This window comes from Strongylocentrotus purpuratus, unplaced genomic scaffold (assembly GCF_000002235.5).
Source record: "Strongylocentrotus purpuratus isolate Spur 01 unplaced genomic scaffold, Spur_5.0 spur5_scaffold_20, whole genome shotgun sequence".
NCBI lineage: Eukaryota > Metazoa > Echinodermata > Echinoidea > Camarodonta > Strongylocentrotidae > Strongylocentrotus > Strongylocentrotus purpuratus.
The window spans coordinates 42,994,776-43,010,790 of record NW_022145606.1 but is presented as its reverse complement, the minus strand read 5'-3'; the positions used below and the strand labels follow the sequence as shown (position 1 = coordinate 43,010,790).

Here is a 16,015-nt window from a genome sequence, read left to right as displayed (position 1 = left end):
ATGGTAAACTATAATGATCATAATACATGATAATGCTATAAGTCTGGGTTTGAAAGTCAATTCCGCTTGAGTTCTATTTCCCTTTTCATAAGCAAACTGTGAAGATTGGATACGTTTCATCACTTTAACAAAAGGAAGAGAGGGGAAATTGCTTGGTATTTTTGTGGATATCACGTCTGCAATTTCGTTATTTTAGCATTTAAGAATTTCTTTTATTTTCCAAAGCGATTTATTATTGATTTTTGTATATATTGTTACACAATCGAAGATATGAGAGTTGTGCTCGAACATTCCTAGTCTTTGGATCACACCCATTCATTACTTCAATAGACACTTCCCTAAAGGTTTTCTTAAAATTCAGTTATCTTACAGTATGTTGATCGATGCTTTGATGAATTTGAAAACTTGTAATAGTTATTAAACAATTCCAATTGATCTTGAGAAGAGGATATCAGCGAAATTCAATATATAAAAAACGCTCAATTTCTGGTCTTACATTATGTGAATACGAGTGTAAAATAATCTTAACTGCATTAATCACAGTATTTAACATTATCGAACAAAGTGAGAAAAACGAAAACTGATCATAATATATATTTTCATTTTTGACTCATCTGAGAAAATATAAGCTGAAGCTGGGAGAACAAGCGCGCGTTTATTTTTGCGATTCACTCCGATGAGGGCAAGACAAGATGTATGTTATCATTTCTATTGATTCGATTGTGCAGTAACAATTATCACCTTAAACATTGTGACGTATATCCGCTTAACCGGGTAGTTCGTAGTCATCAGTGTAACCTAACCAATGTAAGAAATGATGTATGAGGTCATCCAACGAGCATAGTGATGTATTTCAGGTATAAGACAATGGTACATGGCAGCTTGGCCGGTAATACACTGGATCTCCATCATAGTGAGAAATGTAATAATGTTTTTCATCCCGTATACCATCCTGAAGAAGAAGACATATTGTTATATTATAATATCAACAAACAACACATGCATAAACCATAATTAAATCATTCTGGAAAGAAAGAAAACAATGCTAATTAATATTTTATACCTCTCTTTAGTATGTTGAATAAATCTAGTCCTCTCATTTATCGAAATTGTAGTCGTGGTTTTAGACATGCCCGCCTAACGGTCAATAGTTAATGAGAAAGATGCCCGTTGCCCGCATAGTTAAATTTGCTGAGATCACCATTGGTTTACGTGTAAAAACAATCTGTGTGCGAGCGCGGATACAATACAGCGTGTGTGCGATTTGGGCGCTACATTTTAGGGTTTAAAATTGCACAGCGCGCGCAGCGCAGACGACCGGCGATCTTGATTGTAAGCCTACATGTAATCTCCGATTTTGTTTAGTTTTTTAACTTTAATTTATGTCCAAAGGAGGCAATAATGGCTGAAGCAACTCTTCCTAGATTTGAACTTCTCGATGATGATCAATAGCAAGACTTGATTATTTCTGCGGAGAGCAAGACCACCAAAAGTTCCGTGAGATCTTTTGTAAAAATATATAAAGACTACATGCAAGTTATTAACACAGACCTCGATAGCGTAAGCTACTGTAGAATTTCGAGTTGGACAACGTTCTCCAAAGGTTTTACGCTGGTGCTAGACGGAAGAACGGTTCCTTTTACAGAAAGAAGTCAATGTTATCTACTATATTCGGACTTCAGCGTCACTTTCTCAAATCAAAGAATATGGACATTATGAAGCATGAAGATTTTTCAAATTCGATGAGAGTTTTCAAGTGTTTTACAGGAATGCTTTAATAAAATGGAAATGGAGTTGTGACTCAGAAACCAGCTATCTCACAAGAAGACATGAACGAAATCCAAGGTTCGCTTGATTTGGATGATCCTCTAGGTCTTCAGGACAAGGTATTTATTGATCTTATGTTGTATTTTTGCAATCGTGGGAGGGATTATTTACGCGAAATGACACCAGCAACAAGCATCAGCGTTTTGACCAATAATGGGCTGGAGATAAGTATTTATTACCCTTTGATCTTGATGACTGGAATATCAAGCCCGAACTCCTCACTCTTTATCAATAATTATTATCCGTACAGCATTCATTTGTTTTGAGTCTATCTGTTTTATTGTATTTGACTGAACTTGTCTTGATGAGCGGGTATGTCAAAACCCTCTTTGCCATTTTTAAATCGTACTCCGATTTGTCATTATTGCTATGAAGCATTATGTTTCTTCCCATTTATTTTGTGTGCCAAAATACATCTTTTAGGCGGGTGGTCGGGCTCTGCTCTGTTGATCCTAAGCAATAATTGAACCATATTTTTGTTTACATGGTCTATTTATCCTTTTGACCATTTTTTGGGTCAGAAAACAGAAAAAAATCAGTGATAATATTCAGAAAAACTGTCGGAAGGTGGTAACATATTAAACTGAGAACCGCAATTAAATAGAAGAAAAAAATTATAAAACGAAAGAATATTCACCAAAATAAAATCAAGGTTATCGGCTCATGTATTAACGATAGTAAGACAGAAACAAACAAGTATGAAGAGCCAAATAATGAAGTTATTAAAGAAATGAATAAATCATACTTAAAATCCTAGCATCGAAACGAAAAATATCGAAAACAAGGAAAGAAATATTTGAAGTGATAACAAATATATTGCAGCAAAATTCAGACAGAAGAAACAAGAATCAAGAGAAGAATTATGTTGTTTAGCAACGTTTCGATTTTATGTTGATCATTTGATGTGTAGGAAATGGGATAAAAATAAACAACAATCAAGACAGAGACCCGGGACATATTCAACAGAGCTGAATACGAGAAACAAAAATGAAGTTTTTAAACAACTTATGAAGCAGAAATAGTCGATTTTCCAGAAAAAAGTAACACAAAGGAAAAGTTAACCTAGAAAATGGGCCTAACAATGGAAATAAATTTGTAATGAATTACTGAAATCGAGAATAAAGAACAATATTAGCGTCATAGGGTGGTATTCTCTTAAGTTAAGCCGGGACTAAGTCCAGACTAAACAAGAATTTTAGTTCGCACTTCTATGGAATGCTAGGTTTTATCTTCCTCCTTCAATATTCATGACAAAGATAATCTACCAAGGACTTTGTTGAAATTTATTTTATACTCATATTATCTTTTACTTCCTATTTCAGTGCAAAATTAATTTTTTGGACACTTTTCATTGAAGGATTAAAAAAATCTGTTCAGGGTAAATTAGTTCACAACAGGCACTCCATAAAAGTGTGAACTAACTAAGCACGCGCTAACTTAGTACGCGCTACCGGAATACCACCCATAGTTGTTATACACATTAAAATAACAAAAATGAAAGTGTACCGTGCACACAACGTGGGGCAATACTTACATGATAAACATTAACACGGAGCTGATCGTTGGCTCGAGTTGGTTTGCCAAGTTCAATGAGATGAGATCCCAGTCTGCCGCCCTCTCTACTTCCACAGTTGTCTAACCTATGTTCAGAAAACAGAGTGATAGAGGTAAGGTGCGTTGGATGTTCAGAAATGTCCATGGGAATTTTAGTCGTTTCCTCAGCCCTTGCATTGTTTAAGCATTGAAAATGCACAAAATTAAGAAATAATGATACGTATGGTGATTAATATGATAATAAAGTTAAATTAACAAATGATGATAATAATAATCGTAACAACAATGATAACAAACTTTAGTGATAATCATAATGATACTGATAATGGTGATGAAGATGATCAGGATGAGGATAATGATAAAAATAGCGGTAATACAATAGTTGTAACAATAGTTATAGTGATGATGATGGTGATGATAATGATGATGATAATAATCATTAAGAAGTATGATAATAGTTCAATGTCGAAATAAACTATTAAAAAATATCAACTGAAGGAAGATTATATTAGCTGCCGACGGTTCATAATAAGAATACATGCAATTGTAAATTGAAAATTTGCAATTTCAATAAAGGTATTCAGATAGTTTTCATTGCGACTGCACATTGACATTTCTTTTGTAAAATAAGAATTACAAAGAGTCACGCAAAACCAATCCTAAAGTACAGTCAAAGTCTAGAGGCTTCACCAACGTCTAAACCTTTCTATCCCTTTATGCATTCGATTCATTATGCTTTACCACTGCAGACTAACTGAATAGAATCATCTAATAGGATTTAATTTATTTAATACAAGATTTTAACAAGAACCTACCGCACATATGACATGTTCTTTACATAGCTGCAGTACTCGATGAGGTAAACCAAGTCTTCCTCGTCTTTGCACTTCACTCCGGACAGATGTAGCCAAACTAGGTTGGTTTGTCCACTGATCAGTGCTGTCATCGTCTCTCTCGATACATGGTTCTTCTCTGATGGGAGTAATGGCGGTGCGCTAAGCTTGATGTGTGTGAGCTGCTGTCCTCCGGTCCGACGAAGACCAGCCGTGATCAGAGGTATGTCTCTCTCTGCATCATCGATAGTGATATCGATATCTCCCAAGCCAGGAAGCGATGAGAGCAGACCTTCATAGCTTTGTGACGTCACTCTCTCGGCTGATAGCTTTGTGACGAATTGAAGCTCCGGAGGAGATGAAGGGAAACTGAGAGAGGAGTCTGAGATGCTGAGATGGTCCAGTGAGGTGAAGGATCTGAGACAGGACCAAATTCTGGCAGTCATCTCAGTAGATAACAGACATTGCTTTATCTGAAGCCTAGTATTCTGCAATGAAATGCAAACAGACGAACTTGTCGCGTGTATATGTATCGATCGAGATATTGAGACTAAACACGTGGAGATACGTAGAATTCCATATCGTTGAAGCTGGAAATACAAGGCTTGAATCAATGCTTTCATTAAAACAATGCAGCTGTGTTGCAATTTTCTTTAATAGTTCTATTCAAAGGATATCTCTTTCCTCAATATTTGAAAGCAAAATGCATGCACACGTTTAACAAAAGTCTACTCACTTGAATGGCGTACTTTTCGTTTAGAGAACCACCTCCACTCCTACATAGAATATTTGAAAAGGAATGAGAGACAGAACGTGATTCAAGCAAGTCTTTTAAAATAACATTACATTAATAAAGAAAGCAAGGAAATTGTATATCCCCTCTTTACATAGGTAATATGAAAGCAATACTAACAATAGCAATAATGAAAATAATCATATCATAATAATAATAATGATAATAACAAATATAATCAGGATAATGATATCAATAATAATAAGAATATCAATATATTAAGATGTTAATAAGATCATTGTGTTCATGTCTTCTTAAAAAGCGACATGAACACAAAGATCTGTGAATGAATTAAGATCTAGCTCTAGATCTACTTACTCCGAATTCAAGTACGTTAATTGTTTAGTCTTGACAAACATGCCAACCAAGTCTTCTTCGTCTCTGCCCTTCACTCCAGACACATGCAGCCGATGTTGATTTATGGTTTGGTCTTCAAATAGAAGACTAAGCTCTCCAATTGACTCTCCTGAATCAATCTTCCTGTCTGTGGTGAGTCCTTGCCAGGCGTGTAGTCTGATGTGAACGAAGAACTGTTCATCCCTAGCCCTGGGCTGACCCATGGGCCTGAATGCGGTGGTGATCTGAAAAGTGTTGCTCGTCTCTGTAACATCGATAGAGACATCGATCTCTCTCACACCAGGTAGCGATGAGAGCACTCTTTCGTAGCTTTGTGACGTCACTCTCTCGGCCGATAGCTTTGTGACGCATGGAAGCTCCGGAGGAGATGAAGGGAAACTGAGAGAGGAGTCTGAGATGGTGAGATGGTCCAGTGAGGTGAAGGATCTGAGACAGGACCACATTCTGGCAGTCATCTCAGTAGATAATAGACATTGCTTTATCTGAAGGACAGATAGCAAAATAAAGAGAGACTAGATGGTTACATCCACCCAATGATGTTAGGCGAAACTGGAGAGATAATGAGACCGCACCCCCCTCCCCCTCCTCCCTTAGTGTTAAAGCTTCATGGTGGACATTAAATTAATACAATAATAATGATAACCAAAGTAAAAAAAATATTGGCTGCATTCGATATTACGCGTCGAGCTGTAGACGAATCACACATGTGTATCTGTAAGAGATGTTTATGATTTGGTTGGTAAAAAAGAGAAAGTTTTCTTTTTTGTTTTCCTGTAAGATGAAATCATATACTGCTTTCTTAAATATTAGATGTCATATAGTCAGGGTTGGCAATATACCTGGTAATACCTGGAAATACCTGGAAATACGGGGAAATGCGGAGAAATACTCATACGCATACCACTGACATTGCAACAAGCGAACAAAGCACTTATGGCAATGGGTTATTTAATCTAACTAAATTTCCTTTTCAATTGGAAATTTAATAGGTTTCTTAGAACTAAAATGGCTTCTCTGAACATTCTTTTCACATTTTAAGACATCTACTCGCATCCTTTGGCATGACATAGTTTGTTAACATAGTTTGAAAGCCATATCATTCCCTTTAACACTTTGTAGAGGTAACGTGGTCGAGTGGTTATGTCACCGGACTGTGGATCACAAGGTCCGCGGTTCGAGTCCCGCCGCGGCAATAATGTCCTTTGGCAAGGTATTAGTCTACAATTACCACACTCCAGTTGAGGTTAATGGGTACATTGTAGGATTCTTCCTTGATTCCTTGATTCCGGCTGCCGGAGCTATAAAGCTAGGATAATCATTTCCGGAGCTCTTTGGTAGCGCATAGGGACGTTATAATGTGATATGCGCTGTACAAGAACGGAATATTATTATTATTATTATCTTATCATGACTATAGTAATAGGAATTTTTTTAATTGTAATTATGCGTTTAATATTGATTGTTGCTCAATAATCTAAACATTCCAGAATCTATAGTGTTTAAACAAAATTGAGTAGGCCTACTTCCCTGTATTTCCCGTTTTTGTCCAAATTTGCTTGGCGGTATTTAACAGTATTTACTGCCTGTATTTTCCGGCCCACTTTGCGTATAGTATTCATTTCAAATATCGTCTTACCTGGACATCTATTTGTCTATCGTAGTGGAATGACCCACCTTCAAGAGACCTATAGTATTTCAAAAAGAGAAATGAATGGAGAAAAAAAAAGGAAAACAAATGGAAATATTTATATTGTAATAAAGTATCATTCATTACATACCATTGATATGGTTCTAGGACAATTACCCCCTTGGCAATCATCCCCCGGAAAATTACCAGCGGGACAATTACCCCCCGGAAAATTACCCTCCGAGGGCAACCTAACCCCCTCCTCACCGCCCCCCCCCCCCCCACCCCGATGACAATTACACCCGAAAAAAGTCTGCTTTTATTAAAACCAATGAATTATCAGGGTGGACTTCCCCATAAATGAACAGAGGTGTAATTTTCATGGAGGGGGGGGGGGAGGGGGCGGGGGATATAAATCCACTCGGGTGTGGTTTTCCTTGGTTGTCCTGGGGGGATTTCTGGAGAGTGATTGTCCTCAGGGGGGTGGTTGTCCTCGGGAGAAATATTTTCCGTTTTTTTCGGGGGGTAATTACCCTGGGGGGGGGGGGTTCCGGGGGTTGATTTTCCAGAGGGTAATTGTACCGATACGCATTGATATCCGCTCTGCATGTGAGAAGCACACAATGCAAAAGTTGGTGGTAGATTTAAGATTTGGAGTAAGGCTATGCTATGTTAAATGCCAAGCCTTGAAAAAAACACACATATAGTTTCAATATTTATTAGAGCTACAGGAAACAAAGTACAGTGATAGCGACACCCACTTCTGCGATAGGACATAGAGCGGGCTGGAGATGGCGGGTCAGAGGATGTCTATTACATTAATACATCGACTCGATCTTCTATGTTAATTGCCCCATCGTTCCTCTAATCAATTTCACTTTTTGTGTTTGTCGTAACAGGTTATTTTACACACGTTACTAATCTTAAGTAAATATTTATTCTTTGATACAAAGGCATCGCCCTTTTGGCTCTGATAAACAAATGATTTTAAAAAATGATTTCACAGTTATTTTGGTTAATTTTCTTTATATCCAAACTCACTGTAAATGCAGACTATCCAAAGATTTTAAAGATGCTGACGACTCGACAAGTTCAACCAAGTCTTCTGCGTCCAAGCACTTTATACCGGACAGACCTAGCCACTGCAGGTCCTTGGTTTGTTCTCTGATCAGAAGACCCAGGTCTCTCATCGTCTCTCTCGATACATGGTTCTTCTCTGATGGGAGTGATGATGCTGCTTCAAGACTGATGGATGTGAGCTGCTGTCCTCTGGTCCGACGAAGACCAGCCGTGATCAGAGGTATGTCTCTCTCTGCATCATCGATAGTGATATCGATATCGCTTAAGCCAGGAAACGATGACAACAGACCTCCATAGCTTTGTGACGTCACTCTCTTAGCTGATAGCGTTGTAACGGATGGAAGCTCCGGAGGAGATGAAGAAAAACTGAGAGAGGAGTCTGAGATGCTGAGCTGTTTCAGTGAGGCGAAGGATCTGAGGCAGGACCACAACTTCACGGTCATCTCAGTAGATAGATTGCAGTGCTGTATCTGAAGCCTAGTATTCTGCAATGAAATGCAAACAGACGAACTTGTCGCGTGTATATGTATCGATTGAGATATTGAGACTAAACACGTGGAGATACGTATAATTCCATATTGTTGAAGCTGGAAATACAAGGCTTGAATCAATGCTTTCATTAAAACAATGCAGCTGTGTTGCAATTTTCTTTAATAGTTCTATTTAGAGGATATCTCTTTCTCTAATATTTGAAAGCAAAATGCATGCACACGTTTAACAAAAGTCTACTCACTTGAATGGCGTACTTTTCGTTTAGAGAACCACCTCCACTCCTACATAGAATATTTGAAAAGGAATGAGAGACAGAACGTGATTCAAGCAAGTCTTTTAAAATAACATTACATTAATAAAGAAAGCAAGGAAATTGTATATCCCCTCTTTACATAGGTAATATGAAAGCAATACTAACAATAGCAATAATGAAAATAATCATATCATAATAATAATAATGATAATAACAAATATAATCAGGATAATGATATCAATAATAATAAGAATATCAATATATTAAGATGTTAATAAGATCATTGTGTTCATGTCGTCTTAAAAAGCGACATCAACACAAAGATCTGTGAATGAGTTAAGATCTAGATCTAGATCTACTTACTCCGAATTCAAGTACGTTAATTGTTTAGTCTTGACAAACATGCCAACCAAGTCTTCTTCGTCTCTGCCCATCACTCCGGACACATGCAGCCGATGTTGATTTATGGTTTGGTCTTCAAATAGAAGACTAAGCTCTCCAATTGACTCTCCTGAATCAATCTTCCTGTCTGTGGTGAGTCCTTGCCAGGCGTGTAGTCTGATATGAACGAAGAACTGTTCATCCCTAGCCCTGGGCTGACCCATAGGCCTGGATGCGGTGGTGATCTGAAAAGTGTTGCTCGTCTCTGTAACATCGATAGAGACATCGATCTCTCTCACACCAGGTAGCAATGAGAGCACTCTTTCGTAGCTTTGTGACGTCACTCTCTCGGCCGATAGCTTTGTGACGCATGGAAGCTCCGGAGGAGATGAAGGGAAACTGAGAGAGGAATCTGAGATGGTGAGATGGTTCAGTGAGGTGAAAGATGTGAGGCTAGACCACAACCTTTTGGTCATCTCAGTAGATAGCTGGCACTGCTGTATCTCAAGCCCAGTATTCTGTAAAATGAATTGCACACATCACTTTTTGGACTAAAAGAGGGGAAAATAGAATTCCATATCAGTGAAGTTGAAAATACAAGGTTTAAATTGCACCATTGAAATTCATAATCCGATAAATGATTTAATTTTTTAATAAGAAGAACAAATGCTACTTTGCTAAAAATTTCCTCAGTTCAAGGCAGAGAGGATATTCCTATATCGAATATGCGAAATGCATGCACCTCTAAACTATTCCAAAGATTTGAATTGGCAAAATTGTGAAACTAGAAGAGATTATTTTATTAATATGCTTATGTTCCGATGCATACATGGTAATGCTCCAATAAGACTATGTAATGAATTTGAAATGTTCTGTGATAGACATGGTTTCAACTCTCGCAATTCTGACTCACTCAATGTGGTCTTACCAAAACCTAATACTGAAATATTCAAGCAATTGTTTAGACATTCAGGCCCGAAAACATGGAATTCTCTCCCAAATTAAATGCAAAATCAACATACTCTTTCCTCGTTCAATAGTGGTTACAAACGCAAATTTTTCTAAAATAACAAACTTCAGTTTCACAAGTTCTGGCCGGCCGTATTTAATAATCATAACAATCGTTGATCGAAGTTGCAGTTTTTTTGTAGATGCAATTTTATATATTATATTCATATGTATTTATTGTATATTGTTTTGTAGATGCTGTTTTATATGTTATTTTTATATGGATTTATATATTTGTATTCGCACTTGTTACTCAATTCTAACCATGGGGACTTCTAACCGTTTTTATTGCTGTTATTATTTCTTTCCACTCAACAATTATGATTGGTTGTTTCATTAACTTCTTCCAAAATCTCATTTATGAATGGTTGCCAGACGTTTTATTAGGATTTTTTGTGTGTACTATGCTTGTACATTATTTTCCTTCTCTTGAACTCGTTTGTATAGGTAAGTGAATACATGAGGGTGTGTGATAGTGTATGTGGGTGTGTGTGTGTGTGTGTATACATTGGAGTGGGTAGGGTGGTGTTCACACACGTTTGTGAAATAGTATGCTTGAGTGCGAGTGAAGATATGTAGGAGTTTCACGTGCGAGTATGAGTGAGTATATAATGCGTGAGTGCGAGTATATGAACGAGCCTTTTTTTGAAGATCTGTGTTGTTCTGTATACACATATATTTATTACATTTTGTATTACATGTTTAGTTAAATCCTCGGTCTGGCAACTATTTTTCATTATTTTTTCTAATTTTTTTTCTCCATTAAAAGCCGTATTTTTTATTTTATTGATGTAATAAAGAGAATCTCATTGGTTAAAATTGGAAATGTTTAACCATGTTAACAGGACATCGATTAAAAACAGCTTTGCTAATTCGATTGTTTATTTGTTATCCTGTATAAATATGTCATACAAATAAATTAATCTACTCACCAGGATGGCATACCCGTCGCTGTTAAGAGAACCACCTCCACTCCTACATATTTTTCGAAATCGAAATGAGGGTGAGAACGTGATTCAATAAATTCTGGGGAAATGATATTATATAACATTGATAAAGAAATAAGTGAACTGTACGTCCCTCTAAACAGGGGTAATGATCATGACTATGAATAACAACAACAACAATACTGATAATGACAATAATAATAATAACTTTATATGCAATCGTGTCACAGTGATATGCGTGCAATGACAAGTGTGTTTCTACGTGTCAAACATAAGAGCTTCTCTCGGACTATCCTAAGCAATTTGTAAGAAGTATGTAGCTTCTGTGATGGTGGAGATGGTAGGGCGAAAGAAAGGCCTAAAAACGGCCCGATTAAAACGGAAAAAATGGCGCCTGGACGGTCGCACATGAGTGATTTTACATACGAAGAGTTCAGTGACCTTGATGGGATGCTAGAGACTACGCCTACGAAGTTTGAAAGGAATTTGGAAAGAGAAGGAGACCTAGAATGGGCTCGTAAGCACTGCGTTCAAAACGAATGGGATTGTGGTAAACGAAGAACACGTGATGACGCATGCTGTGGCACTAACGGCCGTCCATACTGACATACACTGAACCATGACTGTACGCAGCGGGGGGCTAAGGTAGGGGGCTGTTCTCACAAATAAAAAAAAATACAAAGAAAATGCAATAATTTTTCAATAATTGATTGCATTTACCCCCGGTCCCAAACAGAAAAAAAAATCTTCTCTGTGCCCATGCCTTGAGCCATAATGCATGGTCGTACAGAGGATTGAGAGAAGAATGACATGAGAGAAGATAGAACGCTCTTATATGACAAAATGAGTGAGAGCTGTGAGTGATATATGTGTGCATGTATGTTTAATTGACACGCGACAACACGCATCTCCATACACAATGGTCATCTTCACTGTCTACAGTGGCTTATGCCGAAAGGGTGGGAGGGGGGCGTCGCGGCGCGTTGACTTAAACGCGACCATTCGTCTAAAGCCCCTCCCCTCCCCACAGTTTTGCCGAAAGGGTGCGTTGACTAGTCTTCCACATCAGCCGTTAATAATAGAATTTACGGAATAGTATTTTAAGTCGTTTAAATTCAAATAATCAAGATAAAAACAGATTAAAAATTAAATAAAACTATTTTTACGTAGTCTTTTAGATCAGGCGTTTATAAGAATTACATCAATTAATGAATTCAATAAATATGTTTAAAAGGCCAAATAAAAAATATCAATTTCTTTCTAGACCTATGTATATAATTCTTTGTTGATATAAACTAGTCATGCTTAACAGTCTTTACAAATGAAATAACAAATAAATAAGTAACGGAGTAGGCCTACCACCTAAACGCACCGTTTCGGGATCAGCGGGCGGGGGGGGGGGGGGGGGGAGGGTGGGGTGCTTTCTGAATTCCATACATAGAAATAAATGGATATTATTTTTAGTTATTTTAATTATTAAACGACTGATATGCAAGACTAGGTAAAAACCTTTATTAGACATTTTAGATATCATAGTAAATTATTTGATTGTGTTTCTTGTTATTTATTGATTTAATTCGTATAAACGCCTGATCTCCAAGACTACGTAAAAACTAGTTTGATTTAATTTTTAATCTGTTTCTATTTTGATTAGGCCTATTTGAATTTAAACGACTTAAATTTATATTCCTTAAATTCTATTATAAACGACTGATGTGGAAGACTAGTCAACGCACCCTTTCGGCCAAACCCGGGGGTTGCTATTTTTTTCTGCGGCACAGATTGGGGCTTTTTTTTTTAAAGAGGTCTTGATTTAAACCTAACCCTAACCCTAAACTTTCCCATAGGCTCAACACGCACCTAACCCCAATCTGTGCCGCCGAAAAAAATAACGCACCCGGGGGGGGGGGGGCATTGGACGAATGGTTGCGTTCAAGTAAACGCGACGCGACACTACCCTACCCTACCCACCCTTTCGGGATAAGCCGTTTACAGCATACGCTTCTCTGTTCACATAGCTTACTCTCATCGAAACGTTCCAGCCCGCGACTTTTGTATACATATATAGCTAGCTTGATGACGCGTGCTGTGGTACAAACGGCCGACCATACTAGTTATTAACACAATTATGCAGAGTATAAAATGTCGTCTTAATTGGCCCCCAGACGATTTTCAAAAATTCGGCTTCGAGGTACACTGCGTATTGCAACTCGGAATATCACTGCAAAATTTAAAGGAAAAAAGGGACGGGAAGGGGACGAAAACCATTCTGAAAAAATGACGCCATAGCCGACACGTGTTATAACTATGCGAAAACTAAGCAGAATTCGTATAAAGACCCTTGTTCAAACGCAATTTACTCAAATATTTCTGTGATAACATATAACGTGTTTGGTATCATTCATTCAGTTTGACACCATTGTCATCAATGTACTACAAGCATTAAACGCCCTATTATGTAATGCATAGTAAATTCATCATTTTTGGCGATAACTTTGCGCTGAAGTCATCGAATCTTATTAAACTTGGCAGACAGTTGCCACGTATGTGGATACAAGTGTATGCAACGTTTTATTGACGTAGGTATAAGAATCGTCATTTTAGAGCAAGTTGAAGTTATTTCGGAACTTTCTTGAAAATGGCGAATTTGGAGGGCAATGTTCTCAAATTTGGTCAGTGTTAGGGTATATAATTTTGTAAATGGCTGGAAAGGGCATATCTTCAAGTATCTAAATCCAAAAAAGGGTACGGCCTCAGTAAGAAAGCCAATTCCCAGAAATTTTGGAGGGCGCTATTTATTTTTTGCATAGCGATTGGAACGTGAAATTTGGCACGGCTTCGTGCAATTATGACATTAAAGTGACTTGGTAACATTGTTGAAGGTTGATGAAAGAAATTGCTCAATTTTTTTATAAAATGTTACTTACTGTCTTCCTGCTACTGTACCAACCCTCTGACATGCAAAAAAATCCTGAAAAAAATTCTCAAACCACAAAGATATCCAAGGTTTTCTTTGAAAGCGTCGATGTAAGACACCCTCTTACGGTGATTAACAGTAAATTTTCCCAACCGTTTTTCCATGAAAAAAAAACCATAAAACAGGCTGTAAAAAATCTGTCAACACTTAAATGTCTAGAATGGAATGTAGAGCCATTTTCTTGCTTCGTGAGATTTCCATTCCCCTAAAATATAATTAAATTGTAATAATATAGTTGGGAGAATTAAGGAATTGATCAGATCAGTTATTCCCAATTTGTACTATGAATAATGGTCCATTTTCACTCAAATTTTCAGATTATCTTTAATTGTACGTCTAGCATTGAGGTCACTACCTTAGCACCACTATTTCTCATCTGAACAATGTTACCAAGTCCCTTTAAGAAACTGTGAGATTTAAATACAAAACGGATTTCATATGAGAAAGTTATGGCAGTTTTAGATTTTTAGGGGTCAATTTTTCAAAAATTTGAGAGATTTTTGACGGAGTCGGTTTCAGATTTGAATTTTGAGTACAAAAATGGCGTTTTGAAGGTCAAGTTATAGGTCGCAGATGAAAGAACAGCTCCTAGACTATCTAAAGGAATTTGTTAGAAACTTGTAGGATCTAGGATAGTGGAGATAGAAAGGAAGAAAGAAAGGCCTTAATATGGACCAGAAACGGACAAAATGGCGCCTGGACGGGTGTGCATGAGTGATTCCGGAGAACAAAGATTACAGTGACCTTGATTGGATGCTATCGACTACGCCTACGAAGTTTGAAAGAAATTGGGATAGGGGAACGAACCGAACTAGGAATAACAAGCACCATGTGCAAAACGAATGCGATTTCCTGACGATAAGGAAAACGAGTGTAGAATATTAATGGGGCAGAATGTGAACGAAAACAAGGCAATGACGACCGAGAACATCAATAATAATATATGTTAATAATTATGTTGTCTTCAAAGGCGACATGAGCACAGTGTTTATATTAAGATCTAGATCTACGTACCCCGAATTCATGGACGTTAGTTGCTTAGTCTTGACAAACAGGTCAACCAAGGCTTCTTCACTTCTGCCCCTCGCTCCGGACACAAGCAGCCGCTGTTGGTTTTTGGTTTGGTCTTCAAATAGAAGACTAAGCCCTCCAATTGACTCTCCTAAATCAATCTTCCTGTCTATGGTGAGTGCTGGCGAGGCGTGTAGTCTGATATGAACAAAGGACTGTTCATCCCTAGCCCTCGGTCGACCCATAGGTCTGGAGGCAGTGGTGATCTGAATAGTGTTGTTTATCTCTAGCTCTGCAACATCAATATAGACATCGATCTCGCTCAAACCAGGTATCGATGGGAGCAAACCTTCGTAGCAGAGTGATGTCATTCTCTCGGCTGATAGATTTGTGAATGATGGAAGCTTAGGTAGAGATGGAGGGAAACTGATAGGAGAGTCTGAGATTGTGAGGGTATGCAGCATCGAAAATGATCCAAGACAAGACCATATTCCATTCGTCACGTCGTTGGTTAGAGTAGATCCCTCGAACTGCACTGCCCTAACCTGTAGTTTAGAAAGAGAGGGAGAAAGAGAGAGGCAATTACAGAGAGCTTAATAGACGAAGAATATAACATTAATAGTTGATAACATGTTAAGCGTGTTAAACATTAAATAAACCGAGACTTTGGCATGATCTAATCCGAGAATATTCGGAAAGCAATGGAAGTTCCCTCCCCGACTCCTTTACATTCATTATAAGTAATATATTTATATTCTTCCATGTTGAATGTACAGATCCTTTGTTTTAAATACGCTACATGTTTTGATTGACTGATTCTTGTCATTTTCCTTACAATTTTTTGTTATTATTATAATTTGTGAATCATTTTGCTT

The 16,015-nt window shown here is 37.6% G+C and overlaps 1 protein-coding gene across 1 annotated transcript in view; it reads right to left on the bottom strand.

The window, feature by feature from the left end:
* Window positions 1-227: 227 nt before the first annotated feature.
* The window catches only part of LOC105445796, a 40,126-nt gene continuing 24,338 nt past the window's right edge, over window positions 228-16,015 (bottom strand). Inside the window, exons 5-15 of the mRNA XM_030993388.1 lie at window positions 15,144-15,685; window positions 11,138-11,180; window positions 9,180-9,715; window positions 8,805-8,844; window positions 8,033-8,556; window positions 7,001-7,049; window positions 5,326-5,846; window positions 4,951-4,990; window positions 4,197-4,702; window positions 3,362-3,467; window positions 228-952 (exon numbers count right to left, since the gene is read on the bottom strand). Of these exons, the coding sequence (XP_030849248.1) occupies window positions 854-952; window positions 3,362-3,467; window positions 4,197-4,702; window positions 4,951-4,990; window positions 5,326-5,846; window positions 7,001-7,049; window positions 8,033-8,556; window positions 8,805-8,844; window positions 9,180-9,715; window positions 11,138-11,180; window positions 15,144-15,685 (3,006 nt within the window). The 3' untranslated portion in view covers window positions 228-853. The remainder of the gene's footprint in view (window positions 953-3,361; window positions 3,468-4,196; window positions 4,703-4,950; window positions 4,991-5,325; window positions 5,847-7,000; window positions 7,050-8,032; window positions 8,557-8,804; window positions 8,845-9,179; window positions 9,716-11,137; window positions 11,181-15,143; window positions 15,686-16,015) is intronic.